Source organism: Nycticebus coucang, chromosome 9 (assembly GCF_027406575.1).
Source record: "Nycticebus coucang isolate mNycCou1 chromosome 9, mNycCou1.pri, whole genome shotgun sequence".
NCBI classification, from domain to species: Eukaryota; Metazoa; Chordata; class Mammalia; order Primates; family Lorisidae; genus Nycticebus; species Nycticebus coucang.
The window spans coordinates 105,445,251-105,469,779 of NC_069788.1; the positions used below are offsets into that span (position 1 = coordinate 105,445,251).

General features: G+C 36.2%; 1 protein-coding gene across 18 annotated transcripts in view; it reads right to left on the reverse strand.

The window, feature by feature from the left end:
- NRXN3 (neurexin 3) overlaps positions 1-24,529 on the reverse strand; it is a 1,789,915-nt gene that overhangs the window by 43,332 nt on the left and 1,722,054 nt on the right. For 11 of the 18 annotated variants that reach the window (XM_053602374.1, XM_053602388.1, XM_053602378.1 and 8 more), the window contains one exon: positions 22,440-22,518. In XM_053602374.1, coding sequence (XP_053458349.1) covers positions 22,440-22,518 — 79 coding nt within the window. Of the gene's footprint in view, positions 1-22,430; positions 22,519-24,529 lie in introns of all 18 variants that reach the window. The other 7 variants (XM_053602377.1, XM_053602373.1, XM_053602375.1 and 4 more) reach the window with 1 other exon arrangement.

Here is a 24,529-nt window from a genome sequence, read left to right on the forward strand (position 1 = left end):
ACTTGATTTCCTCCAGTTCAATAGTAGTTGGAGATTTTAACACCCCTATAGAAGTGCTGGATAGATCCTCCAAAAAGAAGCTAAGCAAAGAAATTTTACATTTAAACTCAACCATTCAACATGTGGACTTAACAGACATCTATAGAATATTTCATCCCAACAAAACTGCATACACATTCCTCTCATCAGCCCACGGAACATACTCCAAAATAGACCACATCCTAGGCCACAAATCTAACCTCAGCAAATTAAAAAAAATAGAAATTATTCCTTGCATCTTCTCAGACCACCATGGAATAAAAGTTGAACTCAATAACAACAGGAATTTGCATACCCATACAAAAACATTGAAGCTAAACAACCTTTTGCTGAAGGATAGATGGGTTATAGATGAGACTAAGAAGGAAATCACCAAATTTTTGGAACGAAACAACAACCAAGACATGAATTACCAGAACCTCTGGGCAACTGCAAAGGCAGTCCTAAGAAGGAAATTTATAGCACTGCAAGCCTTCCTCAAGAAAACGGAAAGAGAGGAATTTAATAACTTAATGGGACATCTCAAGCAACTGGAGAAGGAAGAACAGTCCAACCCCAAATCCAGCAGAAGAAAAGAAATAACCAAAATCAGAGCAGAACTAAACGAAATTGAAAACAAAGGAATTATACAACAGATCAATAAATTCAAAAGTTGGTTTTTTTGAAAAGATCAATAAAATAGATAAAACTTTGGCCAACCTAATCAGGAAAAAAAGAGAAAAATCTCTAATTTCATCAATCAGAAATGGTAATGATGAAATAACAACAGACAGACCCCTCAGAAATTCAAAAAATCCTTAACGAATACTATAAGAAACTCTACTCTCAGAAATGTGAAAATCTGAAAGAAATCAACCAATACCTGGAAGTACACCACCTACCAAGACTTAGCCAGAATGAAGTGTAAATGTTGAACAGGCCTATATCAAGTTCTGAAATAGCATCAACTATACAAAATCTCCCTAAAAAGAAAAGCCCAGGACCAGATGGCTTTATGTCAGAATTCTACCAAACCTTTAAAGAAGAACTAGTACCTATACTACTAAACCTCTTCCAAAATATAGAAAAAGAAGGAATATTACTCAACACATTCTATAAAGCAAACATCACCTTGATCCCCAAACCAGGGAAAGACCCAACAAGAAAAGAAAATTATAGACCAATATCACTAATGAATATAGATGCTAAAATACTCAATAAGATCCTAACAAACAGAATCCAACAATACATCAAAAAAATTATACACCATGACCAAGTGGGATTTATCCCAGGGTCTCAGGGCTGGTTCAATATACGTAAATCTGTAAATGTAATTCAGCCCATAAACAAACTAAAAAATAAAGACCATATGATTCTTTTGATTGATGCAGAAAAAGCTTTTGAATATCCAGCATCCCTTCATAATCAGAAAGCTTAAGAAAATTGGTATAGAAGGGACATTTCTTAAACTAATAGAGGCCATCTACAGCAAACCCACAGCCAATATCGAATTGAATGGAGTTAAATTGAAATATTTCCACTTACATCAGGAACCAGGCAAGGTTGCCCATTGTCTCCATTGCTCTTTAACATTGTAATGGAAGTTTTAGCCATTGCAATTAGGGAAGAAAAGGCGATCAAGGTTATCTACATAGGGTCAGAAGAGATCAAACTTTCACTGTTCGCAGATGGTATGATCATATACCTGGAAAACACTAGGGATTATACTACAAAACTTTTAGAAGTGATCAAGGAATACAGCAATGTCTCAGGCTACAAAATCAAAACCCATAAATCTGTAGCCTTTATATATACCAACAATAACCAAGCTGAAAAAACAGTCAAGGACTCTATTCCTTTCACAGTAGTGCCTAAGAAGATGAAATATTTGGGAGTTTATCTAACAAAGGATGTGAAAGATCTTTACAAAGAGATCTATGAAACTTTAAGAAAAGAAATAGCTGAAGATGTTAACAAATGAAAAAACCATGCTCACGGCTGGGAAGAATCAACATTGTTAAAATGTCTCTACTACCCAAAGCAATATATAATTTTAATGCAATTCCTATTAAAGCTCCATGGTCATATTTTAAAGATCTTGAAAAAATAATACTTCATTTTATATGGAATCAGAAAAAACATCGAATAGCCAAAACATTACTCAGCAATAAAAACAAAGCTGGAGGAATCACGCTACCAGACCTGAGACTGTACTATAAATCGATAGTGATCAAGACAGCATGGTACTGGCACAAAAACAGAGAAGTAGATGTCTGGAACAGAATAGAGAACCAAGAGATGAACCCAGCTACTCACTGTTATTTGATCTTTGACAAGCCAATTAAAAACATTTAGTGGGGAAAAGATTCCCTATTTAACAAATGGTGCTGGGTGAACTGGCTGGCCACCTGTAGAATATTGAAACTGGACCCACACCTTTCACCATTAACTAAGATAGACTCTCACTGGATAAAAGATTTAAACTTAAGACATGAAACTATAAAAATACTTGAAGAAAGTGCAGGGAAAACTCTTGAAGGAATCGGCCTGGGTGAATATTTTATGAGGAGGACTCCCCAGGCAATTGAAGCAGTATCAAAAATACACTACTGGGATCTGATCAAACTAAAAAGCTTCTGCACAGCCAAGAACATAGTAAGTAAAGCGAGAACACAGCCCTCAGAATGGGGGAAAATATTTGCAGGTAATACCTCTGATAAAGGTTTAATAACCAGAATGCATGGAGAACTTAAACATATTAGCAAGAAAAGAACACGTGACCCCATCTCAGGGTGGGCAAGGGACTTGAAGAGAAACTTCTCTAAAGAAGACAGATGCATGATCTACAAACACATGAAAAAAAGCTCATCATCTTAACCATCAGAGAAATGCAAATCAAAACTATTTTGACATATCACCTAACCCCAGTAAGAGTAGCCCACATAACAAAATCCCAAAACCAGAGATGTTGGAGTGAATGTGGAGAAAAGGGCACACTTCTACACTGCTGGTGGGAATGCACACTAATACGTTCCTCTGGAAGGATGTTTGGAGAATACTCAGAGATCTAAAAATAGACCTGACATTTGATCCTATAATTCCTTTACTAGGTTTATACCCAGAAGACCAAAAATCACAACATAACAAAGACATCTGTACCAGAATGTTTATTGCAGCCCAATTCATAATTGCTAAGTCATGGAAGAAGCCTAAGTGCCCATCGACCCACAAATGAACTAGCAAATTGTGGTACATGTATACCATGGAATATTATGCAGCCTTAAAGAAAGATGGAGACTTTACCTCTTTCATGTTTACATGGATGGAGCTGGAACATATTCTTCTTAGCAAAGTATCTCAGGAATGGAAGAAAAAGTATCCAATGTACTCAGCCCTACTATGAAGCTAAATTATAGCTTTCACATGAAGGCTATAACCCAACTATAGCACAAGACTATGAGGAAAGGGCCAAGGAAGGGGAAGGGAGGGGGGGAGGTTATGGTAGAGGGAGGGTAATGGATGGGGCCACACCTACGGTGCATCTTAGAATGGGTACAGGAGAAACTTACTAAATGCAGAATACAAATGCCTACATACAGTAACTAAGCAAATGCCATGAAGGCTACATTGAACAGTTTGAAGAGAATATTTCATATTGTATATGAAACCAGCACATTGTACCCCTTGATTGCACTAATGTACAAAGCTATGATTTAACAATAAAAATAAATAAATTAAAAAAAACTTGAGATGAAGAAATCAATATATCATTATAAAGCACAATAATTGTTCAAATTTTTAAAGCTGTACTTTATTGTAAGTATTGCTTATGTAATTTCCCCTTATCTTCAGTTTTAGAAATGTTTGTTTTTTTCTTTTCATTTTTAATTATGAACAAGGTAAAATTTTATCACATGATCATGTGCTCCTCCTCCTTTTGTTACTATGGTGTATTATGACAATCAGCTTTCAAATGTGAAAGTGATATTGCCTTCCCATCATGAACACAATTTTTTGATTGTGATAAGTTTTTTAAAAATATGTGGTTGGATTCTGTTTGTTATATATTTTTTATTTGTATCTATATTTATCAGAGAAACTGTCCTATAATTCTCTTTTCTTTTTTTTTTAATTCTCTTTTCTTGAAATAAAGCTACCACATATCAGCTCTTCTGGCTTTATACATGTATATGTGTGTATGTATATATACCCACGTATATCTCTGAAACTTTCATATACATAAATTGTATGTGAACTATTATGTACAATTTTACATATGTATATGTGAGTATGTACAGGGAATATGATATCTGAGTTATGACAGCTTTATCAACTCATTGGCAAAATCTCTACATGGATAATGATATTACAGGAATATTTTTGTTTCTTCATAGAATAAAATTTTATATCTGAAAAAAAATCCACTATAGGTAAATTAAAAATGCACATTTTACGCATGATGATACACTTTTGACAATTTGATGAGCAGCTTCTGACAAATTCACACGCTAACAAAACGGAGAAAGTGAAAGAAGACTGAGAAAACAAAATAAAAATGAAAGTATCTTAGCAAGTCCTCCCATCTCTTAAAATTAAGTGTGGAAATTCCTGCTAATGTTGATACTGGGAAGTAGCTGCTTTTATCTTTAAACAATACTGTTGTTTGAATAGATATGCTCCAGGCATTGCACTGGGACCATTTGTTTTACCAGCTGCTTCTAAAAATATGTTCATGATAGAAACCTTTTCTGCCTCTTCTGAAATTGCTTTTGTTGGGAGCTTTCTCCCCCTTCCACAAGGGAAAGGGTAAAGATATGCAAAACAACAGCTGCTGAAAGATCTCACAGCTTCAGGGGTGGACTGCAGCCATCAGACTTATGTGAAAAAAAAAAAATAAAAAAGAACCACCAAAGAGCTCCAATAAACTAAATTACTGAAGAGACTGCTGCATTCTCTTGAATTAAAGGTAATCAAATGTTTTCATTCTTCAATAAAATCTTTGCAGCCACAGTGACGGATGTTCCCTACATGGAAGATAGTCTAGTTTTTGGACATCCTATCGAGGGAGAGAGGGAAGAGGGAGATGGAGGTAGAAAGGGAGGGGAGAATATAAAGATGTAATTACTTGTTTGCAAGTGCATGCTTTCATCTATTACATGTCACCAGCAGATGTCCAGATGAGGAGTGTTCGAGCATTGAGGATGTACACAGCACCCAAAGGCTGGGTTATACAATCAATCATATTCCCAAGTGTTTGTTGAAGGCTACTTCACATCCCATCTGTGCTCCTGGTTTCCCAGAAGGGGCTTTAAACTTTCTGGTAACGGGTCATTTACAGGATACCTGTGTGCCCACTGCTGCTATATTAGCACCTGGTACATCCATGGACCATTTGTTAGTTGATGAACAGGACTGACCTTAGGAAACTAACGTGTGCTCAGCTCTACAGAACCTGCATAGCATCATCATCAACCTCCTTGAATTCTTCCAGCAGTTTTCCTGGCAAAGCCATGCATCATAATTTAACTCATGAGTAAGGAAGAATTCACTAAAAAAAAAAAAAAAAAAAATTACTAGTCCAGCAAAGTTCCTACAATATTCACAAGATTTCTCTTTTTGGCCTCCTGATATAGCCTTTAAAAAATAACATCTCTTGGGAGCAGGACACAACTGTAAGAGGGACTTTACCTAACAAATACAATCAGTGTAACCAAATTCTTTGTACCTTCAATGAACCTGAAACAATAAAAAAAGTTTTCAAAAATTAAAACAAAAAAGCACCTATCCCTTCTCTCTAATTGTACATGTAAAGCCATTTTATATAGATGATTTGGAGTATGAACAACAAAATAAAAATCGCCTAGAGATAATCTCTGTGAAGTCTGTTATGGACAAGATAATTCTTCCACCATCCTCAGGATATTAAATCTCTGATTTCCAAAGAGCACTCAAAAAACATAGTGTGGCTCCTTATTAGGCTATATTAGGTGTAATATGTCCAATATTTAGATAATAAATTTCATGAAGCAAGAGATTATTGGTATACACAGTCCAAGACACAAAAAAAGGGAGATGAGGAGAGCAATGGCCTTTGGTGTAGATCCCGGGCCTTTTTTGGGCTGGGACCATTGCATTTGACCTTCTCTTGACACAAAGATGGATCATGTTAGTTTAAATGTAAGCCAACTCAACTTTCTAATGTAGCTCTTTCTCTGTCTTGCTATAAGGCTTAAGATGAGAAATAAATTTTAGATTTAGCATAGAGGCTTATTTTTAGAGGCATAAGTTATTTTCCACATAGTCCTTAAAAGTTTGTATTTTTTCTTTAAGTATGTTTATATTTATAAACTGATCTTGGCCTTCAAATAACATTTATCATAGCTTTTTATTGAAATCTCCTATTATTTGCCTTTAAGCTACCTTTTCTAAAATTATCTTACTATCCCTTTGTGACCAATAGAATATAGAGGTGCAGATGAATACTTACTATCTAAGCATATTCTATTGGATGCTTAGAATAGTAACTTCCCGGATGTAAATAAAAGAAATGGCTTGGTCTTAACATCATCATTTTCTGTTCATAATAAAAGTTTAGATGCAGAAAGCTTTTAAGTCTTCAATCTATTCAATCTAGTGTGGCACAGAGAATGCTTTAAACTTGGTCTTTCTTTTCTTTTTCACAGATTTGAGTAAAACTTCAAAGAAAAAACTGTGAGGAAAGACTGGCATACAGTTACCAGTTTTAAGTTTGCTGATTAAGGATGCTTATAAATAGCAACAAAACATTGCTTTTGTAAAGACATTGATTTAAACCATTAAAAATACACAGGATATAATGTCAGAATATAGGTAGTTCTATACATTTAATTTTGTGGGGACACTTGACTGTTTTTTTTCTCATTTTGCCATGGATCAATGGAAGCTTTGGTGAAACTTAGTAGTGGTTTTGGATGTGAACTTGAGAGCCAGTGGTTTAGTTTGCCTAGTAAGTCATGCTCTGTGTGGGAAGGTAACATCACTGACAGTGCATCACTGGGGCATACACTTGCTGAGTGTGGACCACAAGCAATGTCTAGTCCTAACAAACTGCTTCACCATCTGTCTATAATATCTTCTTTCCTTGGTGACCAACAGAATATAGAGTTGTAGATTTGAGCCGTAAGTGGGTCAATGATACTCTCTCTTGTGTGGCAACGGCGTCCAGCAGAGGGAAGATAATTTTGCACACATCCTCTGAATTCTCTGTTGGATGCTATCTTAGTTTAGAAGAAAAACCTTTGGGCTTTTTTGTTTGTTTTAAATTTGATACATAATATCAGCAAAATGGCATGAATTATAGATTTTGGACACCTGGGATTTAATTACAACTCTAATAGAAACCAGCTCGGTGACCTTGAGCAAATCGATTTACCTTTGTAGGCGTCAATTTTGTCATTTAAACCAAAACCATGACAACAAACTCCAGAATTCTTAGGTTGATTGTTTTAAAGTTATATAAACTCTGGGCATATAATAAAGGGGAAAAAAGAGATGCAAAAAACTCTTAGCTTTAAGGGAATCTGGAAGAGGAATTGCTCTGTTTAGTTTGACACTCAGTGTCACCAAGTGATACCCTAACTAGAAACTGTACCAAATCCTTCCAGTAGGAAGAAGTTATAGTGAAAAGAATTTTAAGAAAGAGCATAAAAATACTATGTGTCTCACAGTGCCTTGTTTGACCCTCACAGGGTCTCTTTATTTTCACATTTTTTTAATATTTAAGTGATTTGAATGCAGGCATGTTCTCTCCAGTTCATCAGAACTACCCAACTACTGCAGATGACCTCAAACCTGGTCTGCTTCCATCTATTCATGTCCTGCAGCTGGTCCCAGGGGACGGAGTTTGCAACTGGCTTCATAGAGAAAGCTAGTAATGACTAAGCATAAACAAATAAACAAGCCATAAGCACATGGTAAAATGCCAGGTTATTACAAGCATAGTGGGAGCTCTGTTATGTCTTTTTCAGGCCATCCACAGTGCTTAATTTGCCCTTGTTTTCTTCTTGTTTTTTTAATAATCTCTTTAATCTCACAGTCTTATTAAAATAATAATTCCAAATTAGGTTCTTTTAAAGGCCAGCCCCTGTGCCTCCTGCCCCCAAAGCCTCTCCTAATGGCTCCTTCTTCTTTCCCTTTTTTGCCTGTGTTTTTCTCTTTCACTGTGGTTCAGAACCTTCCTACTCCAGGCAGAATACCACACTAGGGCGCCTTGCTAATGTAGAAAGCTCATAATGCTATTGCTAACGATCCTTGGCTCCCAAAAGTTAATCTTATGCTCCCTCTGGGGTAGGGACACATTAGGCTCTGATTTCACAGTTTACCCAGTGTTCATATATCAATCTTGGCTATTGATTAACCATAAATTCCCGATGTTAAAGATGCTAAAGAGACTAAGCATTCATTTATAAAAGAAAATCCTTAGGTAACAGATGCCATTTTCGCAGCAACACTAAATACAGCTTTGAACCTGTATTTTCATAGCCTGCTCCTGGCTAATCTGCTGCGAAGTGGTAGAACACATTATTCACCTCAGGACATAGGATGCTTTTTCCTGCACCATACTGTATAATCTGTTACCTGTGACATTCAGAGGGCTACGATATAAATAAGTGAACTTGTTCACAAGGCAGGACAGAGTCCTATATATTGTACCCTCTGAATTCTGTCCTCCCCCTTCGCTGCCTGTGTCACCAAGGATGTTTTTCACACTTTCCCCACAAAACTTATAACGCTATAAATCAAAGAGTGCAAGAAAGAAGAGGTTCTCAGCAGGTTGCAAAATCATATCTCAGTCATTTAGACATTTGTCAGCTCAATCACCCACGCTGGGGTCTGGTGACGAATTACTGGGATGTGACACAGTATGTAGGCTGGAGTTGAGGAAGCTGCTGCCAGAGGTCTGCACCCAGGGAGGCTGCTGCCCACAGCCGGCCTGCAGAGGCAGGGAATTCTAAAGCCGGATTTGCAAAAGGAAGGGCAAAACCCCTTCCCCCCAAATGCAGTGTGCACGCAGGGTGGAGATGACTCTGCTTCTGTCTGTTTTATCATGTTTCATGTCTGAGCTATTGACATATTTAAAACAAAGCTAGGAAATGTCCTTAAAGATGAGCTTTTAATGTCCTATCATATCCTGTGTGGTCTTATGTGCTTGGTGGAGAACTTACATGCCTGTTAGGATTCGGTATAAAATAGGCAAGAAGGTCTCCTGTATTTAAAACAAAAAAAATTAACCTGTCAGATTTTTCTATATTTGAGTAGGTAAAACAGGGAACTGTGGGCCAAACCCAACTCAGTCTCTGCTTTGCAAATCAAGTTTCATTGAGCCATAGACACACTCAATCAGTTATGTGTTATCTATGGCTGCCTTTGTGTTATTACAATAGCAGAACTGAGTAGTTAACACACTGACTGCCACATGCAACAAAAGGAAAATGTTTCCTTGGAGCTAGGGTGTTCTATTACAAAAACAGAATTAAAACTTTGAAAACAAAACCATCCTAAAACATATACCAATTAAAAAAGCAATATAAAAACTTGACAATTAGAAATGCAAAAGGTAATGTGAAGACTTGGAAAACAGTACACGTGTTAATGGCAGGCACTGTAAGACCCTCAATCTTGAAAATAGTTATTCTCTCAGATGCTGTACAGAAAAAAAGTTTGCCAACTTGGGCCCTGGGTGGTTGAGCTGACGGATCTGAAGACACCAATACAATATTGCCAGCTCTCACTTTCTCGTAGTAAAAGGCATCTCCGTGCTTCAAAGCTAAGATGGGAGCAGAACTGTAGAACAGAAGGTCCTCAAACATTTTCAGCTGTATACACTTTCTGGCTTAAAATCTGGCGGCAGGACAGGTCAAGATGGATATAATTTGTAATGAGACCCTCAGATGCTCGGGTAGTTCATACTTTCCTCGGAAAAAAAGATCCTAACAAAAACAAACACAGTTTTAAAAGGACTCTTTAACTGTAAATTTTTGTCCTCTATAATTCCTTTAAAGATTCTTTTCTTGCATGGAAAATTCAAAGGCCCACAAAAGGTTTGTTTATGTGTTTTAGTTTTTTTTTTTTTTTTAAGAGATACATAAAGCAAAGAAATGAGAAAAAGAAAGGAAGGCAAAACAAAGGGGGATGTTTTTCAGAGATTTCTAGAGATCATAGATGTCTGGAAGGGTCTGAGCAAAGTAAGCAATACATCTGCTCAGGCACATGTCACTTTTTTTTATTAGCTCTAACATCAAAAACACTGTGTTCTAAGGAGCACAATTATTTCTGAAATCAAGAAAAACACAGCATCTTATGATACATAATAATTAACTCATTTAACAAGTATCTCTCAACCACTTAATATACTCGATACACAGACTTCCTTTCATTATTGTCATGGAGGCAGACAGCTAACTCATATACAGGGTGTCCATAAAGTTCGACACTATTTTAAATTGCACATGAACTTTATGGCCACTTGTATATAGGTTAACGGAAAGCCAATAATATATAAGAGACAGGAGAGCAGAGTGACTAGGGTGTGGGCGCTGGAGGAGTTGGCTTGGGTTCAACCCCATTTCTGCTACTTCTTTGCTGTGTGACCTTGACAATTTGTTTGGTTCCTCTATCCCTCATTTTAACTTATTTTTAAAATGGATATAATAGACCCTCATAGGATTCCTGCGATGCCTAAAGAAGAATGTAAAATACTAGAGGCTTCCTAAAACAAATGCTTAGGGAATATTCATTGAACGAAGAAACAAAGTTGTGGTGGCAAACCCACAGGAGAAAACCTAGAAATCCCTTCAAAGGACTTAATTCAATATTGTCTATGCCACCTTGGAAAGTTTACCACAGGGGCAACTAAACTTCACACCAAATTAAAGTAAAATATCGCATGATCAGAAACCTGATCAGAGAATCTATCCTGTGGAATTAGAAGGACTCATAAGCCCCAGAACTTTCCTTTTTAATTCCTAGACCTCTCGAATTCTTTCACAAAGCAGTGCTTAAGTATCTAACAGTAAAATGATCATTTTAAAACCTGTGGTTGTTTTCTGCAAGACAATGGCTTTCACGCTGTTTTAAATGTTAATACACTAGTTTACTCCAGGAGAAAATGATGAAGCAAAGGGTGCTGACATATTCCACAGTGCAGTTTGTTAATTAACACATGTTGAATACTGTAACGAAAGTTCAACGTGGTTTAAAAGTTACGAAAACAGGGTGGCGCCTGTGGCTCAGTCGGTAAGGCGCCGGCCCCATATACCGAGGGTGACGGGTTCAAACCCGGCCCCCGCCAAACTGCAACCAAAAAATAGCCGGGCATTGTGGCGGGTGCCTGTAGTCCCAGCTACTCTGGAGGCTGAGGCAAGAGAATCGCTTAAGCACAGGAGTTGGAGGTTGCTGTGAGCTGTGTGAGGCCATGGCCCTCTACCGAGGGCCATAAAGTGAGACTCTGTCTCTACAAAAAAAAAAAAGTTACAAAAACATAACTGAGTAATGGAAAAACGCTGCTGATTCTAGCTATGTGGTAAGACGTGCGTCTGTTATTGTCTTTCTAAAGCTCAAGAGATGGAATTTGAAAACCTAACACATATCCTGTTCAGTTTCAGTGTTAGTAGGGAGGAGTATTTGACAACTCCATTTTGAGGACATGAAATTAGTCCATTACTGTCATGAAGACACAGGCATAATTGTTGTGGCATTCACAAAAACTCCAGAGTACCAGGAATCCTAGTTTTGTTTCATCGCCTTCCTTTTGCCACTTACACAACCATAATGCATTTAAACTTCATTTTATCTATGGCACTAAAGCAAGGACTTCCTTGGGACAAGGAAACTGTAGTCATATTAAATACCACAAAGGATCGTGTGAAAATTCCAAAACTTAGTGCGTCAATAAGTGTTTAAGAATGACTCTGCCTGCTTCAATAGAAAGAAAATGTATCCATTTTTTGACAGCTTTAGGTTTGAATTTTATCTCTGCCACTTATATGTAAGTATGTGCCCTTACGAAAGCATACTTTCTGAATTCCAATTTTCTCAATTGTAAGATGACCTCAGTAGTTTCTACCTCATAATAACCTCAAATGAGATTTAAAATAAGACAGTGTGATCTTATGCACTCAGGACAATACCTGGACCAGTGGAATGCGAGAGCCAGTTTATGATAGCTGAATGTTACATTTTGGGGAATCTTGTGAGCCAGTTTTTAAAACCATTATCAAAGATGAAAATGTACACAAATACCTTACATTAAAAACAACAGTAAAAAAAACTCAAAACTCAACAATTTCTAATTGTTTTACTATATTTTACTATTATCTCTACTCTCAGAGTTATTGATATCTATAGCATCTGTGTGATCAACCAATAACATAATTGTGTGCTAGTGAGCATCATTTCCCAATTCTGAGTTTAGGGCTATCATATTGGTAACTATGATGTAAATATCTTATACTACAGAAAGTAGTAAGCACCATGGTTAGAGTTGTGTGTGTGTATGTGTGTGTGTGCACTCATTTGCTAGCTTTTAAATACATACCAGGAGGCTACGATTACCTGGCTCATAATCAATACTTCCTCCTTTCCTCCTTCTTTCTTTTCACTTCTCCTACTTCTTTTTCCCCTTCCTTGTTTTCCTTCCTTCCTTCATCAGAGAGTACTTCTTAGTCCACAAAGCCCACTCAACTCCTCATCCTCTGACTTTGCCCCTTCCCTGTAATAGAAACCGTGGTATATGTACGCCAAGGAGTACTATTCAGCCATCAACGATGGAGACTTTATAACTTTTGCATTAACCTGGATAGACTTGGAGAAAATTATCTTTAGTAAAGTATCATACGAATAGAAAAGCAAGTATCCATATCGAAAGTATTCAACGGTAATAGAAAGCCAGTAGATGTACTAATACATGCCCACACAAGAGAAAAACTCAATTTAATTCAAGTTGGACGAAGCAGGGAAGAGAGGGGGATTGGTGTTCTCCCACCTAACAGGCACAAGGGACCTCACCTAACAAACACAAACATCGTAACCTAATTGTTTATACCCTCATCTTAAAACAAAATTAAAGGAATTTAAAAAAAGAAGCAAATAACTACCCTGGCATGACTAAAACGTGTCATCTAAAAACCACATGTCTTAATAGGCTTTCTCCTTTCCAGATTAAAAATATGGATTTTGCATTGTAAAACAAACTTTAATCTATTCATCTATTACCAATTACCCATTTTTATATTCCCTGGCTCACCTCTTATGAGTAAGGAGGTAATGTTGTTACAAAGTGTCATTTTCATACTATTAATATTAAATTAACCAAATCCTTTCAAGCAATGCATCTAATGCCTGGATAATTACAGGATATAATCTAGCATCTAGATAATTAACCAGTACCTTTTGCTTATCTCAAAATATTCAGATTCTACTCACAGAACTAAAACTATTTGTATATCATATTCTTTCAAATGGGAAAGAAAGAATTTAAATCTAAGTCAAAGTGTTGGCTCTCTGATGCTTCCATGAATTAAAAAATAAATAAAATAAATGTCATATGACTCAGAAAGATCAAAAGATAATCTTACCTCGAAATATGAAAGAGGTGGAACCAGTAATTTGAACATGGTTTCCCTTTCCTCAGATGCCTTGTTGAACACATTTATATTTTATGATAAAATACCCAGACATAAATAAATTGTATAAGAACACATATGCAGATTTCCACAAATTCCTCACCAGTTCAGGATCAGGCACTGCAATACAGCAGAATGCGAACTGCTGTCTCACTAGCATTTCCTGAAAAAAATCTTCTCTTGATCTGTTCCTGAAAGAGAAGTTTCTAACTAGAAGATTGATCATTTATGGAAAATTCTTTGGAAATAAGCTCTTATGTCAAGTCCTTTTAAGAACAAGCTCACTGAATCACACCAAAGAAATCAACAAGGGTTTCTTATTGTTGTTGATCAGCTTGTTGGCTGGGCATAATTACTAATTATGTTAATTTCTCATTGTAAGTTTTTCCTCCTTAAGATCAGGTTAAAAAGTGCAGTTTATGACTTCCAGATGCAAGCCATCGCTATCAGCCTTACAATTTGACTGAAATTTTGTTTTGTTGCTTTGTGAAGTTCTCTAGGGGTAAGGTTAAAAGTAGAGACAACAGTAGAGTGAGAAATAAAGGCAGAGAATTCCAAACCACATATTACAAACAGAGAACAGAATCACAGAACGATAACATGACAGTGGACTCCAAGACAAGATGGCAGGACAGATGTGCCAGATAGGAGACACATGCTTGACTGCCGTGCCAAGGAAAGAAAATATAAGAACAAAACCATACGGAGATGCTCAAGAGCAGCTCCTGGGGCTGCCACGACCCAATGGAAATAATACTAAAAATGAGAGCCCATGAAATTATAACCACAAAAGAATGTTATCCCACAACTCAGACACTGAACTTGCTGGGTTAGCCTGGATGTGTCACTTGGATGAAACACAAGATGGCGTCACTACCGCTCATGCACTGGTGATGGAGGCCATGGTTAGTTGATTGGCTACAAAAACTGTCACGGCATGCCACACAATGATCCTGGACTTGTCCAGACAAAATGAAAGATACAAAAAATACTCTATATCTGCAATAAAATTCTTTTTATGCCATCTGAAATTTGTGGAAAGGGGTGTGTTTTTTTTTCTGTTTGTTTTTATGTATTTTTCTTTTCTCACTCATTTGTCATTTTTTGAAATTAATAACATTGTCATAAAGGGGAGAGAATAAAAGCAAGTGGTCTGTGCAGATATGGGGGAACATAAAAAGGAAAAAGGAAGGAAATAAAAAGAAAAACTATGCATAGGAGGAAGAAGAGGAAAACATGGAATTTCATTCTTTTGCACACAACTTTCTTGGATTTTGTTGGGGTTTATTTTGTTTTGAGATAAATACTGGAGGGATATGCTGAAAGGAGAGGCATTCAAGATTAGGATGGCAAGAAAAGATTTTTTTGCCTTGTTTGATTTGTATATCTATATATCTCTCAGTATTTAAAAATAATGATTATAATTACTCATAAAAGGATAGCAATGAGTTAAAAATAGCCATAATGACCAAAATACTAAATATGAATCCAAACAAAATAAAGTAAATTGAACCACCAAAAATTCATGCGGCACAAGATGAGGTGAAACGACAGAAAATGTTCTTTAAATATATACAAGGTATATATCTATTTATATATATACACAGGAATGTGCATATACGGATAGATATATCTGTATAATTTTTTCTTTCCCTCCCTCCCAAGGATAACCAAATTATGAAATCACCATTATAATTATGATAAGGAACAAAACAAATTCTAAAGAAAAATTAACATGCTTTTTGCCAAGTTAAAACAGTGTCATGCATGTCTATGTTGGCTGATGCTGGTTAAGAATGATGGTGTGAATTTCTGTGTAAACACATGACTGATGACGGGGGCTGTTGTTAATCTCTGCTTACATTAGTCTAACATCATTATACTGTGTCTACATATATATGGAGTAACAGGTATCACATACAGGGTGGACATAAAGTTTGTGTGCAATTTAAAGACACAAACTTTATGAGTTCCCTGTATTTAGCATATTTATTTGCTATATATGTATATATATACACACAGTACATACACTTGGGGCTTATGGGAGAAAAAACATAAGAATAAAAGCAATAAAAGAAAACTCATAAAAACGTCTCTTTTAAAACCCAATCCCTCTTTATTTATTTACTGGGGGGAGGGGCTTGCTGAATGATTTCATTAAGCTCACTCCTTATCTAGGACTTGACCTGGCATTTGGAATCAGGAAGTTCTCATGAGTTTGGCTTAAAATTCTCCCTCCAAGATGCCCATCCATCCTTCAGGGGTAACTGAATCCATTACTGGTTGGCATCATCTTGTGTGATTGTTCTTAGCTCTCCTTGTATAGGGTGTGTTATTCATTGGGTCGGAAAACTCTCCTTAGAGTGTTGATAATACTCAAGGCCATTCCCATCCATTGTCCATATTGTTTCTTCCCTTCCTTTTCCATCTTTCCTTTTATTCCCCTTATTTTTATGTGTGCCTTTCCTAATACACTGTTAACTTCAGGAAGGCATCTGGTCTTACCTATATTTGTTTTTCCAGCACCCATTCCAGTGCCTACACGTACACATAATAGTTACTCAGAAATGTTATTTAAACAAGTGATTTATTATACTTTCAAGTACAAGTTATACACTAGGCTCCTTAACATACCAAAAAATCTTGGATAAGGGAGTTAAATAGAATTTGTTTTCATTTTTATCATTTTTGTTATTAAATCTGTTATTTTCATTATGAAATGCATAATAGCATTCAATACCTGGGTCACATATGTTATATACAGTATCCCTGAGCTATCAATTTACTAAAATACAATAGCTATTTCTTTTTCTTTCTTTTATATATTCTTTCTCAATCTTATATTTCTCTTTTAACTCTAATTTTCAGAGCATTTCACCATTTGGGATTTAAAAGGCACATAGTTGCCTCCAGGGGCTTAAAATTAACTTGGGTTGGGGTGGAGATAGGTTACTAAAAAAGTGATATGTATATAATTTACTTAGTGGGTTAAGGAATTAAGACAGGAAATGTGCCATTAAACTGGGAACATTATACTCCCATGAGCATCTTCTATTATCGATCAATAAAGGCAACAGCCTAATATAAAATACCCATAGTTTAATAATTTACAGATTCATAGGCTCCATCTGTTTCCCAGTTTACTAATTTAAAATCTCTGGTTTGGTCCATAAACTTACATTTTTAATGAACTCTTTGCGTAAGTTTTAATACGTTAAAAATCTGAGAAACTTTGCATGTAACCGCTGGTTATCTGCCTGCCCACTAAGTCTTTGATTAATATAAAATAAAATTATATAATAAGTCAAAAAAATTGATGTGATTTAACCTAGACCAAAATATGTCAATAACTGCTTTTGTGTACCTTTGATGTGTGTTACAACTCAAATGTAAAAATGACTAATATCCACAGCCAACAATCATTATTTTCATTAAGTAATTTTCCATCTACTCATAGTCGTCTTTCTAAAGCTAAAACATTTGTCTCTGATCTGTCCCATTGTTTCTTCCTTCAAACTGTTTTTATGTGGATCTGAGACCTTCAAGGTGAAATTCTGGACACTGTCCTACTCAAACCTTCCTATTGCGTTTTACGTAGACATTTATTTTATCAATCTTGAGTTTCCATATAGAAAAATCTTTCTAAAATTAAGTACATAAGTAAGTAATAATCTACTTCTTTGTAATAAATACATACAGGTTGCTAACTCTTCAACCTACTGGTAAAACTAATGACAAAATGTACTTCTATAAGCAGGTAATGTTATAAACCTGATAGTTAAGGCCAATAATCAGCATATTCACTTTTTGTCATCTATAGATTGTGGTCAATAAGGCACTATTTCTCCTCATCCTTCAAATTGTCTTAACATGTCAGCGTCATTGTCTACTGTGATCTAGCAAATTAAAACTTGAATAATTTGGTGAGCTTCTAATAACTCGGTGCCAGAGTCTCATCGTATGCATTCTTTATGCAGGCATCTAACACTGATAAAGGCTAAGCACCCAGTTCCAGGTGGAAAGTACGAATACAAACACGCTTTTGGTGTTATTGCTAAATTTAAATTCCACCCAATCTGAGTTGGGTGTGATAGTGGGACTAACAACAAAGAACAAGGGAGCCATAACACAAAGTACAGATGGACTGCTGTAGCTGTGAGAAGTAAAAGACATACGAGAACTGTTGGAATAGTATTTTGTGACCTCTTATTTCTGCCACTACTTTAAACATCTCCCTCAATCCAAACGTTATGAAAGTTGTTCAGCACTTTCCTACTGAAGAATGGATGTGTTTCATCTTAACTTCCTTTTACTGTCCGCCCTCTGGTGAAAGTGTTGTTCCTGGAGATTTGATCAAAGGATATTTAACAAAAGTCAAGGCAGAAAAACTGGTTCATTAACAACCAGAAATATGCACCCTTGGTTAACACTTGGATGAATCAATATGGTTAACCACTGTCATGTCCATTTCTCAAGCTATTTCTTTTTATTTTTTTCTCTGTTCTGTGAGCCCTGCCCCCAAGACTTTAAAAAAATCTGGAGACAATATATAAAATCCAGCAAGTTGATAGTTTTTAATTATACAAAAGCGAACCTAAGAATACATTTGGTTTGATGTTTATTTCTATTTCCAAAGACTAAAATACTAGGGGGGGAGCAGCAGGGCTCAGGGAGAGAAAAGAGATAGAAAGTGAATTTTATCATCATCTCTGTACTTCAGAAATTTATTCCCTCATGTCAGATCACAAATGTGAATTTACTAAAGATATTAATTAATATTTGGCTTCCATCATCTCACAAGGGAATCCCTTTTCCTCATGGTTATTTGAATACACTTCAGCTTATCTACCTTTCTTGTTGGATCTACAGAAGTAAGAAAGACAATGTGAGTTTCCTGCACACTTTAAAAGCAATAGGTGTGCAGCTGGGAAGGAAAGGGTTTCTATACAAAGAACAAATCTAAAATGTTAAATAGATACTGAAGGAACACAATCAACATTTGTAAATTAGGAGTCATAATCCCAATCCTCATTTTTAAATGGTTATTTGGATATTCTGAATATTTTCATTTGATGCAGAGAGTTTCATTATAAGTTTATCATTTAAAGGTTCAATTCTGAATCGCTAAAGCAAATATTCAGAAAATGCTTTATCATACCTGTCACTCACAAAAGGATCTAGTTCCTGGGAAAAGACAGGGATAGTAAAAAGCAGAAAATTCTTGTTGTTAAAGAAATGTAGGCTTCGTTAGGGCAATATTTATTGTATGAAATCATAGATTGGAAATAATTCTACAGGTATTATTTTAGTTATTTAAAGTAATTTTAAGTTTAGGATATAAAAAGTATTCTCCAATTTTAAGATCATGAGATATTTTGAGAGTGGTACTAATTCAGTCAACAAATCCTAATTCAACTTTTACCCTGTGCCTTGCTCTAATGGTTTAAGACTTTATTTTTCCTCTTTTATATGTCTTACCGTGAAATACACAATGAAACTTTGTTATGCATTAGATTTGAAAGGTTTTTAGGCTACTTTCTACTAAACTCCAAAAATATTTAAATTGTCTCTAAACATGATCTGACTAAGCCACACTAAACCACAGTGGCCCCCTCAGTGCTCAAGTGGGCTCAGAGTGGGAAAGGCCATTGCTTACATCTGATTCAAAACCAGATTTAGAAATCTATTTTGATTTAAACAAAATTAAATCTGAAAGATCGTTTCATTTAAAACTCGATGCCCACATGAAGACAAAAATTCTTGAATTATATATGTTAAGCTGCCCAAATTTATGACAAGTGAGAGCTTCAAGTGGATATAAATTAATTAGGAAGTGATCTGTAAATGTCAAATGTCTTATAACTGAGACAGGTGGAAAATAAACTTACTAACAAAGTGAAAGAAAATAAGGTAACTAGTGTGATAGAACAAGGCTTAGGTAATTAGCCAAATATAGTATATTTCCATCAAGCATCAGGCCTAGAAAAGGAATAAAATTTTAGAAACAGAGGCAGGGAATTAGGGTGTTCAAAACTAGGAGTTTAATCTCAATATTCACATAGAATTGTGGGATTTACAATTTGCAACAGAGTTACGTAAATGTCAGTATTATCCGTTGTTGCTTGGGCAGTACGGACTTTCTCTTCAGGGAGAGGAACCCAAGCTCTGGAAACTGGTTTCTAATTTCGATCTCTATTTTTTTTTTGGAATTTATGAGGGCTACAAAGATATTTCCAAAGTGATGCACAAGAAGGCTTGATAGCTGTAAGTAGGTATTTCTCATCTGTGTTTGTCAGGTCCCTGGGGCAAGCCTCTTCTCTCTCTGTATCAGTAGGAATATTTATCTACTTCTTGCATTAAATATTCCTCTGAAATATTTCCCTTGTATCCAAATCACTCACCAGGAATACTTTATGGAGTAAATAAATTTAGAAAAAAAGAAATGCTCACTCTTCAGATGTGATGAGTTGCATCACCCCAGGCAGAGGGGATCAATACCAGTCTGTTAGAGTTAGCTGCTTCAGGGCGGGGGCCCTGCCATCCACTTTATTTATCCCCTGCCATGCTCCCTTGCAGAACACAACATATTGTTTTAAAAACTGATATCTCCCCACCCAACTCATGTCACTCAAGAAATGTTGGTGTTGAATTTCTGTCCACTGCATTTGAATCAGATGATAGACCCAATCACTAAAAAGAAAATGAACTTAATTTGAGGAAACTGAAGTTTGAGCCTATTAAATTTCAACATGAAATAGCAGTATATATCTATAGCTTGGAGAGTTGTGGAGCTTGTCTATTTGAATCTGAGATCTGGAAAAGTCCTCTGCCTTATTATGGATGACTTTTTGAGGGAGGAGGCCCTTGGGTGATGATGGTAGTATTTTAAAATGCCCAACCCTTGATTTTTATAAGATTCAAAATTTAAAGATTTGATAAATATATATGTATGTATCACTGCTAAGAAAGGAAGAGAACTAGAGAAAGGATAAAATAGAGAATCTTAATTAAACTCTAGGGATCTTAATCTATTGACCACCAAATCAGTTGATTTAACATACATCTGGGGGATATTATTTTCCTATCTGAATCTTTAGTATCTAACACATATCTGATGTACCTAGTTGGCCCTCAAAAAATGTGTGGAACTGACTTACGTTGGAAAGTTAGATAGCACAGCTCTTTATTCTATTTTCCAACAGCTCATTTATAAAAATTATTAGAATAAGAAGGGACTCAAATATATAGATATATTGTATCCTGCCTGAGTGCCCAGAAATAGTTATTGAGTGAATAAACAGATAAATTAATTAATGAATGAAAACTTGGTGCTCAAGTACTGATAGAGATTGGATAATCTCTCTTATAGCACTTAGAGATTATTACTCACTAGCCTAAAAATATCTGACTGACCAGGTCACATTTATTCTCCTTGTATGTAGCTGAGCTCCCAGTGGAATAGATTACAGTCCAGAACACAAAGACTCAACATGTTGTTAGTATATCTCTGTGTAACGCTAAGGATAGAAACCCACAGAACTTCCTGGATCCAAAGCCACTTAAGAAACCAAGCAGTCAGGCTTTAGCAAAATTTGGAATCTTGTAAATCATTTGGGAGTAAAAACATAGAAGGTTTAAATTTTTGTTATACTATTTTTCATGAAGCTTAAATTTTTCTGGAATGAGCAAAAGAAAATGTTTAATGATTCACCTTTCCTTAAAGAAAAGGAAAAAAAAAATAAAGCAACTCAAAGACTCAACAAGAAAATTCTATTTATTTCTGTTAGCCTTTGAAGAAATAAGACCCTAACCCAACTCCAGCTTTTAATTTTATTAAACATACACAGAAATTCCATGATATCTGTTCTCTATTATATACATATAAATTTTTAACTTACAGTAAGTCTCAAAACAGACGACTTGGGAAAAGTCGATAGGAAATAACCAGGGACTGCATTTGCCTACTGGACATTATCTAAATATAGCTCACTATAAAGAAAGACCATAAAACATCAAAATGTATCTTGGTACAAATGGGGAACACGTTAAACCTTCTGATTGCCAAAGCCTTCTCGACTTCAGCATGGCAGATACATTTTGAAGCATCACAGCTGTTGACATGGTATGGTACAGTACTAATTTTGTGTTAACTGTATTGTATTGTTGCGTAAGTTCTCTAGACACACAACGAACAAAATTAGTATAAATATAATACCATGTTAACTTCTGTTGAAATCCCATGGAACGTTTTACTTTTTCTTTTCTTTCTTTCTTTTTTCTTTTTTTTTCTTGCTGCTTAGGCTAAGAACAACTCATGACGTTTAAGTGATATTTACCAATCTTTATGTCTCTACCTTGGGTTAATACTTTTTTGATGTCATTCCAATGTAGATTTCTTCATGTCCCCACCCCTTGCCAATTTCACAGCTGCTACTGGCAACTATACATTTGCTGTTCCAGTAGTAAACCTGGACATCTGATGACCCAAAGTTAGATCATATAGCATGGATTTTTTTCATTAGTTATCAAGAAACTGACTAAATTTTTCTGGGGTCTTATTACTTCCTTCCATGGGATTTGATGCTTTCATTTATATATTAATATTTATATATGTATACTCATACATATATAGATATAGAAAATACATACACATTAACATACTATCATATATATAAAACACATGTATAATCACATATATGTATGTATTGTTTTTTGCAAAAGAAAAAAGAAAGCAAGCAAAACAAGACTGACCTGACCTACCTGTACTGGGTTCACATTCAACGAAGTCTTCGTCATCACTTGAACATTCAGCAGATGAAACAAGGTCATCTGATGTTGGCTGTTCATGGCAAAGAAAAAAATAACAGAGTGGGGAAAAGAAAGAAAAGAAAGGAGAGGTAAGGAAACCAATGAACAAAGAGATCAGATATTCATCACTGTGTCCCATCTTCTATCACCATTATTATTTCTTTTCTCTAAAGAGGACGTAGAATATATAGAGAATTTTTAACCTTTGTGCAGCTGTGAATGTCTTTGGGTACAAACAATCCATGGGGGTCTTCTAGGAAGCTGAGTAACCCAAAGGGATTCCAGAAGGCTCAGTTCTAGCCTATCCCTATAAGTGACATGGTGTAGCTCGACTCTATTCAGACTTTAATTTCAATTGTGAGAATTGGAAGCATGGGAGAAGGGCTGAAGTAAAGGGTGGGCAATTTAAGAGTGCAAACCAACACAGAAACACATTGTATTTTTGAGGGGGGTCCCAGTGCATATGGTGTGTGGTCTCGAGAGTACGTCTCGGAGGCTGCGAATCCACAGGCTGGCATAATTAACGAATGCTATGGAATGAATGCATTCTGGTCAGCAACGGCACAAGGGCTATTTATCACTGCCAACAATTCCTTCATGTAATTGCTGCAATAGCTGAATTAGTAACGTGGATCAGGAGAGTGATACCACACAGTAGCCTCTGAACACAGGTATGTTTCTAAAGAGAGCAGAAAGAAATTTTTACTGTAATGATAGTTCAACTTGAAACACTTTCTAAATTCTGAGTTCTGCAGAAAGTCCTTAATGCTAGGGAATCCATCACAAGAAATAGAGAGGACTGTGCTTATTGGCAGTGAGGAGGGCCCTGGTCACACAGTAGGTGGGAAGTCTGCTTTCTGTCCCTGGTACACACTGTGTGCACAATAAATACTACTGCATGAACGAATGGATGTACAGGCCTTATGCAAACCCCCAAACTTTTGGCCTACTATGTGTACACGTAGAAGAGTACAATGTATTGTTTTTAATCAATAATGCTCATTTCTTTCCTTTTCTGTACGCTATTAACATAAACTGACTCGCTGATATTCTTATTCCCAGTGCTCTGAAGTCTGGATCCATATTCAAGAGGAAAAAGTAATAAGGAAACAGGTGGCCCTGTGGCTCAAAGGAGTAGGGTGCCAGCCCTGTATACTGGAGGTGGTGGGTTCATACCCGGCCCCAGTCAAAAACTGCAAAAAAAAAAAAAAAAAAAGTAACAAGGAAACTACCTTCCTCCTACTGAGCGATTACTGTAAGTCCGACACTGTGTAAGTCAGACACGTATCTTTACCTAGTCTTTGTAGGAATTATTAATAAATTAGACACAATTCTCACAGCCATCTTTTGGGACGGGGTGACTATTCTATGTTTAATGAGAATTGAAGTTAGAGAGGTTGAGTGAATTGCTGAAGGACACACAGCTAGTAAAGCACGTACTACAAGTTTGAACAGAAAGTCTGTGTTTGCAGCTCACAAGTAGCTTCTTTATCCCCAGCCTTCCACGACATTATGAACTGACATATCCTCCCCTCATCCCTGTGTTGAAGTCCTAACCTGCATCACCTCGGGCCATGACAGAATTTTGAAATCGGGCCTGAAAGAGGTAGCTAAGTTATAATGAAGTTCTTAGGATAGGCCCTGAGCTAACCATGACTAGTGTCCCTATAAAAAAAAAAAAAAAAGGACATTAGGACACGGACAGACATAGGGGGAGGAAGAGCTTGTAAAAACTCAGAGGAGAAGACTCACATATAAGCCAAGGTGAAAGGTCCCAGAAAAAACGGGCCCACCAACACCTTGATTACAGACTTCTAGTCTCCAGAATTAGGAAGAAATACATTTCTGTTGTTTAATGTAAGCAACCCAGGCTGAGGCACATTGGTATGGCCTTCCTACCAAATGAATACATATGACAACCCACATGCTCAGGACTTTCAGAACGCATGGCATCCTTTGTAAAATAGACACGCTGGGTGTAGGATCACTGGACACAACAAAGAGTAGAAGAAAAACCATGTTAGATAATTCATTGCATTTAC